This window comes from Mus pahari, chromosome 9 (genome assembly GCF_900095145.1).
Source record: "Mus pahari chromosome 9, PAHARI_EIJ_v1.1, whole genome shotgun sequence".
NCBI lineage: Eukaryota > Metazoa > Chordata > Mammalia > Rodentia > Muridae > Mus > Mus pahari.
This window is the reverse complement of record NC_034598.1, coordinates 46,894,598-46,904,625: the sequence shown is the minus strand read 5'-3', so window position 1 is coordinate 46,904,625 and position 10,028 is coordinate 46,894,598. Positions and strand designations below refer to the sequence as shown.

Genomic DNA, 10,028 nt, shown 5'->3' with positions numbered 1-10,028 from the left:
GCCAAGAAATGGGAGTGTGTGGGTAGGGGAGCAGGGTGGAAGAGGGGTATAGGGAACTTTCGGGTTAGCATTTGAAATGTAAATAAAGAAAATATCTAATAAAAAAGAGCAAAAAAAAAAAAAAAAGAAAAGGAACTGAAGAGATTGCATGTAAAAATAAGTGTTGACTATGTGGAGAAGAGCAAAAGGCTGAAAAGAAGAAACATGACTCATCAAATACAGTCTTTCATCTTTCCTTTCATCTTCCCACTGATGGTGTTAAAAATGACAGAAACTATTGGTTAACTCTCTGTGTAACTGTGTTAAGCAAACCACCTTGCCATCCAATAAGCAAAGAAAACCCCACTTCCCATGCTTAATATTTGAAGCCTTGTAAGGTCAGTAACCTGGAGGAACAGGAACTTAAGATTCTGGATGTTGGTTTTCCCTTCCCTCATTTGAGCACTAATCACAGGGGATGTTCAGCTTGAGAAAAATGACCAAGCTGAACAACGGGGGTAATAACATGGATGCTTGTGTTTTAGACTTTTCAGTACTATATTTTGTAAATTTGTTTTATATGTTGCCTGTGATACTTAAAATTATCTCTTGCCACAGATAGTGTTCAAATATTTACCAATGGAAATGTTAAAATTTATGTTCACAAATCATAATTTCCTACTGTTTGAATGGTAACATACAGTCAGATGCAAGCATATTGTCTGTTGTCTACATTAAAATATTCAGCACTGGCTTCATTTTTTTCAACTAAAACTTTGTGATTCTGATGCTTGAATGTTAATGTCTCTACAGTTTCCTTTTTTTATTGTCAATGCTGACATGCCTTGATTTTCTAGATACCATATTTGATCCCCTAGGTCAAAAGAGGGTAATTCAGAAGCTTAACTAGGGAAGCATAATATAAGCTGTTTATTCAATGAATCTTAACCTAAAGTTTCAGTCATACCTTTTCATATTTCCATACCATTGATTATTACCTACTATATCTATTATTATCTATTGTAACATAAAGCTACTCAAACATGATTATAGATTAAAAAGCTCCTTCACTCAATAAAATTATTTTAATATATTTAATATGCTAGCATAGCCTCCAGAGAATTGATTTCTTCTCATGTTAATTTTTCAGTCTTCAAATCCTCTTGAGACAAGTTATTCAGTGTACAAAAGGATTATAGCTCTTGCAATTTTAAAAAACTGTAAAACAAGCTAGTATCTGTTCATATTGGCTAGAACTATTTCATAGGAAAAAGAAGTCTATAATTTTGTTGCTTTCTTTTCCAACTTAAACAAAATGTATTTTATAAATAACCAAGTAGTCTATGTTCCAAATTTTAAAAGAAATTAGAGAACATTTCTTCTTCAATAAGAAATCATGCAAAGTGAATGTCAATAAGACTTTTTGTCATGCTAAGACCTTTGCACTAAACATGCTGAGTTTGTGTATCTGGACTGAACATCCTGAGTATGTGTATCTGATACTATGGCAGTTTTGGATAATAAATCAAGACAGGAATATGTGCTAATGCTATCTACAATACACTGGATATGAAACATTCAGAAAATGCCTCGATTCTGGGACTTACATAAAACATGTTTGAAAATATAATTATCACAGGAAACACTTAAGGTTTGGAAAAACATAGCTTTATTGTAGTCTTATAAGTATTTCATCAAATCAAGAAGAAGAAAATTCCTGTTGTAATGATTAAAATAGTATAGCATAAGAATTGAATTGATCTCTACATTATATTCATAATAATTTTTAAAGTTATACTATAGAAATCAATTGAGCTATGAAACCTGTTATTTCATTTTTTATGAATCATGTTCTCAACAGATACTCTTCACATAGCATTTGGTAAATTAAACTGTTTCTAAATGAATATTTTTTCACCTGATAATTATAGTTTGTATGCTTCTGTTATACATGGTGGTTCTGGATTCTAAAAATATGACAAGAAAAAAAGGTTTATTCTGAACTTGAAAAGCTTTCTTTCATATTTATCAAGCCGTTATATTAATTTAAGTTTAAATTTTCATACACTTTCATTTTCTAAATGGATTTCTTATCTCATTAATGAATGTCCTAATCATCTCCTTATACAGAGGACCATGTGCTAATTACTACTATTTTACTATCAACTAGCAAATACTGTGTTATGGGATTAAGAAGCATACTAATGCTGTAAAGTAGTTTAAAATAGCTCTTTATTATTTATATTTAAATTCAATCTAAACACCAGACATGAATAAAATTATCTCACATTTCTTTAAGAAAATAAAAGTGAAAAAATTATGTAAAACATATAGATATTAACATTGCACATCAACTATTATCCCTTTTTCTGGTATTGCTTGGGCTAATTCTGATCTTCCTTTCTTCCTGATTTCTTTCTTGATTCCTTAAGCCTCTACCTGCAATTGACTACATTAGTATGTGGTTTTGTAAGCAGCACTGATGTAAAAAGATCATAATAAAAGGGTGAGTGTTACATTTGTGATATATAGTCATTGAAAACTGTAAATTGTTCATTTTTGCTCTTGTATTGTAATGCTATATAGGACATAACACAACTCTTTTATGACTAAAGTGTTTCATTGCCTTAATGATTGTGTTTTTCCTTGGCTGTTGGTAGACAAAAAGGACTTATCTTCATTAACAGTATGATAGGATTACAACTGCTGAGTCAAAATACATATTGCTCTTTAGTGGTGATAGACATTAAGAGTTTCCCAAAGTAGTTATTCTCAGGAAGACCTAAAGAGAGAGAAGAGAAGGTGCAGAGAGGGGGTTTTACTTTACACCCTTGCCAAATCTTGCTGTTTTCAGTTTTTTAACTATTCCTCATTCTCACATTTATATGTACAGATAGATATACTAATTGGGCCTAAGAAAAGTTAAACACTACTCTTTTATGACGTATTTTAAAATGTTTTGTTGAGGATTTCATATAATGAGTTTGATCATCTTCACTTTCACTTCCCAGCTCTTCCCAAATCCACCCTACTTCCTTTTTCATCTAACTTTGTGTCTTTGGGCCTATCTGTGCTGGATGTGTGCCCTTCCACAGGAGTGTGGTCTATTTCTGAATGTTACAATACTAGATAATGGATCTTTCACAGAATGAAGTCTTTCTATGTCTTTGAGCTTTAAACTGGTGATTTCAAAGTTCAGAGTATCTCACTCATCTGTACTAATTCCATAAACATTATATTTATATGTTCAGGAAAAAGATATTCAGACACATTTTAAAAAATGATCAAATGAAGACTCATTAAAAAAAAGGATTCAAAGTTAAAAAGTAATAAAGTGAGCTTAGGAGAACTTACTTATCTACTTACAAAGCATTCCTTGTTCTATAATTTTTTCACACTAGAAATGGTATTTAAATCTGGCATCAATGGAAGGGGAGGCCCTTGGTCCTGTGAAGGCTCAATGCCCAGCTTAGGGAAATGAGAGGCAAAAGTGGGTGGGTGGATGGGCAAGCACCCTCATGGTTGCAGGGGGCAGAGGGGATGGGAGGGGAAACCAGGAAGGGGGATAACATTTGAAATGTAAATAAGTAAAACAACCAAAGAAAGGATAGAAAGAAAGAAAGAAAGAAAGAGAGAGAGAGAGAGAGAGAGAAAAAGGAAGAAAGGGTATTTAAGATACATAAAAATGTTCTACTGTGATTTATGATATTATCTAAAACTTTTAGAAGCATTTGAGGTTTTTTTTAGGTGATAAACATAAATAACTAAGCATTTTTGAAAAAACAAGAAATTTTTAAAAAGTTACCATAATTTTTAATTTTTAGACCCTAAATGAGAAAGAAAACTAAGGAGGACTGTGACTAACATAGAGGACAGAGGCACACTGTGAGAAGGTGGCAGCAGCAGAACAAGGACACTAATAAAACTATTGGATATATCCAACATTTTATCTTATATTATTCAGCCTTTCTCTGTGTCACTGCAAGTATTCAGAAAAATGTGCTACATAATACAAACATATAAAATGATAAAATACTCCCTAACTACTAGAAGGTATAACAGAGAAAACAGAGCAACCAAGTTTATGTGAGCTACTTACAGTTTTAATTTTTCATCAAAGTCAATATTAACAGGAAAATTGTAAAACATAGCATTAATATTATAAAAATACAAGAATATTACAAAAAATTAAGCAAAATCCAGTTCAGGATAAGCCAAAAGGCAGAAGTAAAAATGATCATAAGGATACAAAGTTCAGCGTTTTCAGAAGCTTCGTGAGGTTATTAAGCTCCTACTCTATCTCAGCTAAAACAGGTAAGTCCACCAAGTGTTTCTTTTAAGAGTTTGCTGATAAACTTACACTAAAAATAGAAAGAATATAATAAATTCAGCCTTTTTGTTAAACAATGAAGAATTGGTCACCAGATTAAAATAATGTAATAGAAGATATATATGTTGGGAAGGATTCAAATTTAATACAGAAAATACTAATTTAAATATTATGATAATTTTGTGTATATTTGATTTTACATTTAAGTGACTTTGCTTGTTGAACATATTGTTGTCCATTTGTAATACTTAAGTTTATGGACTTTCAGTAAACTGAAAAAGAACAAAAACAACAACCCTCCACACTTGCAGTTACTTAGTGAGACACCAGGCTGCTTGCTGAGGGTTCTTTAGGTGTGAATACGAGTGTGCTTATAAAGAGTTTCACAGGGCTCTCTAGGTGTGAATACGAGTGTGCTTACAAAGAGTTTCACAGGGCTCTCTAGGTGTGAATACGAGTGTGCTTACAAANGCTCTCTAGGTGTGAATACGAGTGTGCTTACAAAGAGTTTCACAGGGCTCTCTAGGTGTGAATACGAGTGTGCTTACAAAGAGTTTCACAGGGCTTTCTAGGTGTGAATACGAGTGTGCTTACAAAGAGTTTCACAGGGCTCTCTAGGTGTGAATACGAGTGTGCTTATAAAGAGTTTCACAGGGCTCTCTAGGTGTGAATACGAGTGTGCTTACAAAGAGTTTCACTTGTCTTGATCAGATTTTGTTTTCTCCTTCGTTTCTAATTTTTTTCCCTATTTCAGGCAATCAGAACTCAGCTATGAGGAACCACACAACAGTGACAGTATTCATTCTTCTTGGATTAACAGATGATCTACAACTGCAAGTGGTTGTTTTTGTCCTTCTCTTTCTCACATACATGCTGAGTGTTACTGGAAACCTGACCATCATCACACTCACTCTGCTGGATTCTCATCTCAAGACACCCATGTATTTCTTCCTACGAAACTTCTCATTTTTAGAAATTTCATTCACAACTGTCTGTATCCCCAAATTCCTTGTTAGTATGGCCACAGGGGATAAAACCATTTCATATAATGAATGTGCAGCTCAACTATTTTTCACTATTCTCTTGGGAGCAACTGAATTTTTTCTTCTGGCTGCCATGTCCTATGATCGCTATGTGGCCATCTGCAAACCCCTGCACTACATGACCATCATGAGCAGCAGAATTTGCAACTTGTTGGTCTTTGTTTCCTGGTTATCTGGTTTTCTGATCATTTTTCCTCCCCTCCTCATGGGCCTCCAGCTAGACTTCTGTGCAGCCAACACTGTAGATCATTTCTTCTGTGATGTTTCTCCTATACTTCAGCTCTCCTGCACAGACACGCACATAATAGAATTAATGATGCTTCTCTCTGCCATTTTGACACTCCTGGTTACACTGGTGTTAGTGAGCCTTTCTTACACAAACATTATCAGGACTATCCTGAGAATCCCATCTTCTCAACAAAGAAGAAAAGCTTTTTCTACATGTTCTTCACACATGGTTGTGGTGTCCATTTCTTATGGCAGCTGCATCTTTATGTATGTGAAGCCATCTGCAAAAGAAAGAGTTGCTTTAAATAAAGGGATAGCTCTGCTCAGCACTTCAGTTGCACCCATGTTGAATCCTTTCATTTATACACTTAGAAACAAACAAGTAAAAGATGCTTTTAAGAATATGACAAAAAAGATGGAGCTTTTATCAATGAAGTAACCACTTAATGGCATTCTAAATTTATTTGTAATGCCAGCAGGAAGAGAGGAATGTATCAGCAAATTCTTTCTTGCATGTATTTAAAATCACACAACCCTTTACTTGACTGAAAAACTTTTGAGTCCGTAGTAATCCAAATTCTGACTCTTACCCTATTTGGAATAAGGTATCATAGTTTAGCATATTGGCATTATTATACAGAAATTAATAGCCACATTGGCCTCAAAATATTAAATTTATTTTTCTGATTGTGTGTGGGTGACAGACTGTGCTAAATATGTAAGGTCTTATTCATGTGACTATTTTTGTATGTGGGTGACAGACTGTGCTAAATATGTAAGGTCTTATTCATGTGACTTTGATTACATAAATAATAAAGTATTCTTTAAATTATAAAAATTGATATTTATATGCCTTTTTATATTTATGTCTCTCAAAATTCTATTAAAAAACAAAGTGACTTCAGAATTTCCATGATCTTTTCCATTGTTCTGGACCTTGGAAATTCAGTTTCGTGTGTGTGTGTGTGTGTGTGTGTGTGTGTGTGTGTGTGTGTGCATGAGCTCATTACATATTGTTACAGAATGTAAAATACAATTTTCTTAAGCAGTGATCAAAATTATCACAACACTTATTCTTATGATTTGCTAGGCTTCTCTATATGTCTGAATTTTATCCTTATAGCTTATAAAATGGGTATTGGCATGTTCACTTCTCAATAAAAACAATAAGTTTATGGATAATCTTTTCATGATAAAAATGGAAAAAATTGTGTAGACAAAACTACCTGATTGAACAATGGTCTTTTTAATTCCTATGAGCCTCTTATTTACTGTTAACAAAATTATGTAGCAATTATCATTGAGCATTATAGGGTTTATCCAAGTTAATCCTTCTCAATTCGAGTAGTCAAATATATTTTCTCAAATACTTTTTTAAATGTTATAATGACTGATCATGTGGAAAACAGAATGTGTTGGCCTATTTCCTTTCAGTTTTACTATGTTTCAGTGTGACCCAAAGAAAGAACATTTCCTAATAAGCTAATGCACTCATATTGATGAGACTTAGTGGGTATAGTATCTGACATTACTGTAAGACACTATTTTATAGTGGTAAACAATCTAAAGTAGATGAAGTAAAATCCAGCAGGCCTAATCACTGCACATAGAACTACAGGAATACTGAGAACAGAAAAATGATCTTCCCTAGTAAGAACACATCAATTTGTTATCCAATGTCAAATAGTGAGCCATGAAAACATATATACAAATAACATGATCCAGACTGGACAGATTGTATTTAGGACTATATATGTATATGCTTATACATGTATGCAAGTGACAAAAATTAACAAAAACAGAGGCCATGGATGCAGAAGGGAGTACAGAGGGGAAGGATTAGAGGAAAGAGTATGGAAATGATATAATGTTTATTATAATCTCAAAATATATAATAATGGATATTTGCTCTAATGCATATTTGCTCTATAAATATCTACTTGTGGCTAAGAATAAATTTACATAGAGATTAGCTGGGGGGCCCTAAAGTAAACTTTGGATTAGTAGAGTTTTTTGACAACAAATTATTTCAAAAATTTTGTCCCACTGTATCTCAAAGTGAGCATAATTTTCCATGTCCAAACAACTGGATATGAATCTTACAAACTAAAGAGATAAGGTTTAAATCTATACATCTAGAGAAATATTACTAGGGCATAAGCATATTCAAGTTAGCTTTTAGAGCATGATGTCTCCATCAAACTGCTGTACTTTATGAAGATTTTATTTAGCCATGAATAATAACATGCTAAACACGGTACCATGTATTTTTTGCTATTGGGCTTGCTTTGAATTACACTTTGTTTATCATGCATGAAGATTTCTACTTTAAAATGTATAACTATCCTAAAAAAATAGATTATGTGGTTGGTTGACTTCTAACTTCTTGAGTTCTTTATACATTTTGGGTATTAGTCCTCTGTCAGATGTAGGGTTTGTGAAGATCTTTATCCATCTTGTAGGCTATGGATTTGTTTTATTAACAGTGTCCTTTACCTTACAGATGCTTTTCCATTTCATGAAGTCCCATTTATTAAATGTTGATGGATTCCATTGATAAACCTGACTGTTTCTATGCCTGTACCATGTAGTTTTTATTACTCTTACACTAGAGTATGGCTTGAAATGTGGGATGGTGATGCCTCCAGAAGTTCTTTTATTGTTCAGGATTGTTTTAGCTATCCTGGGTTTTTTGTTTTTCCATGTGAAGTTGAGAATTGCTCTTTCAAGGTCTGTGAATAATTGTGTTGAAATTTTGATGGCTATTGAATTGAATCTGTAGATTGCTTTTGGTAAAATGGCCATTTTTACTATGTTAATACTCCTGATCCATGAGAGTGAGACATTTTCCCATCTTCTGATATCTTCTTCAATTTCCTTCTTCAGAGACTTGAAGTTCCTGTCATACAGGTCTTTCACTTATTTGGTTAGAGTTATACCAAGATAGTTTATGTTACTTGTGTCTAGTGTGGAGGGTGTTGACTTCTTAGACCATTTCTCATTAGTATAAAGGAGAGCTACTGATTTGAGTTAATGTATTCAGTAACTTCACTGAAGGTGTTTATCAGCTGTAGGAGATCTCTGGTAGAATGTTTGTGGCCACTTATATATACTATCATATTGTAGCCTCCCCAAGCCTTGAGCAGGCTGGCTCAGACCTTTTCTGCCACTGTGAATGAGACCACCTAGGTGGAGTCTTTCAACCTAGATAGGTCTATTGTTCTGCCACCTGTGTGCTTCTCCAAGACACTGTTAACCACTGAGAGGATAAACCTGTCTTCCTGAGACAATCCTGACCAAGTGCTGACAGCCTGGCATGGCAGCCTGACAAACCATCAAGAGCCTGGCATGGCAGGGGGTGGGCCTTCCCCCTTTATAAGCTCAGACTCTTAATAAACGCTGGGCCTTGATCAGAATTTGTCTTGGTGTCCTTATTTCTCCCGCCCTTTCCTCCCATATAGCTCCAGCCTCCCATTCAGGAACCTGGTTCGTGTGACCGCAGGCAGCTACATCATATCATCTGCAAATAGCAATATTTTGACTTGTTTCCTGATTTGTATCCTCTTGATCTCGTTTAGTTGTCTTTTTGCTCTAGCTAGGACCTCGGGTAATATATTAAATAGATTCATAGAGAGTGGGCAGCCTTTTCTTGTCTCTGGCTTTAGTGGAGTGTTTTCTGTTTCTCTCCATTTAATTTGATGTTAGCTTTTGGCTTGTTAAAATTAAATTTAACACAATATTGCCTTTATTGTGTTTAGGCATACACCTTCTATCCTTGATTTCTCCAAGACTTTTAAAATGAAAGGGTGTTGTATTTTGTCAAAGAATTTGGCAAAATATAATGAGGTGTTCATGTGGCTTTTTTCTCTGTTTATTTGGTGGATTACATTGATGGATTTTCCCATATTGAAACATTCCTGCGTCCCTGCGAGGTAGCCTACTTGATCCTGGTGAATGTATTCTTATATTTGGTTTGTGGCTATTTTTGCACCAATGTACATAAGAGAAATTGGTCTGGAATTCTTTCTTTGTTGAGTCTTTGTGTGGTTTAAGTATTAGAGTGACTGGCCTCATAGAATGAGTTTGCAATGTTCTGTTTATATTTTATGAAATAGTTTGAAGAATATTGGTACTAGCTCTTTGAAAGTCTGATATAATTCTGTGCTAAAACAATCTGGGCATGGGTTTTTCTTTTGATTGGAGAGTTTTTAAAGTCTGCTTCTATTTTCTTAGGGGTTTAATTTTGATACCTGGTATCTGTGTAGAAAATCATCTATTTTTTTATATAGTTTCCAGTTTTGTTGAGTGTAGATTTTTGAAGTAAGACCTAATGATTCTTTGGATTTCCTCATTTTCTGTTGTTATATTTCCCTTTTAATTTCTGATTTTGTTGATTTTGATACTATCTCTTAGCCTTTTAGTTAGTTTGACTAAGGGTTTAGCTATCT

The 10,028-nt window shown here is 33.9% G+C and overlaps 1 protein-coding gene across 1 annotated transcript; it reads left to right on the top strand.

Moving 5' to 3' along the window:
- Positions 1 to 5,080: 5,080 nt before the first annotated feature.
- Positions 5,081 to 6,019, top strand: LOC110327070 (olfactory receptor 6C74). Its single transcript, XM_021205793.1, has one exon. The coding sequence runs from the start codon at positions 5,081 to 5,083 to the stop codon at positions 6,017 to 6,019; it is 939 nt and encodes a 312-aa protein (XP_021061452.1).
- Positions 6,020 to 10,028: the final 4,009 nt, after the last annotated feature.

Coding starts and splice junctions, on each gene's coding strand:
- LOC110327070 (XM_021205793.1), top strand. CDS start 5,081: ATGAGGAACCACACAACAGTGACAGTATTCATTCTTCTTGGATTAACA.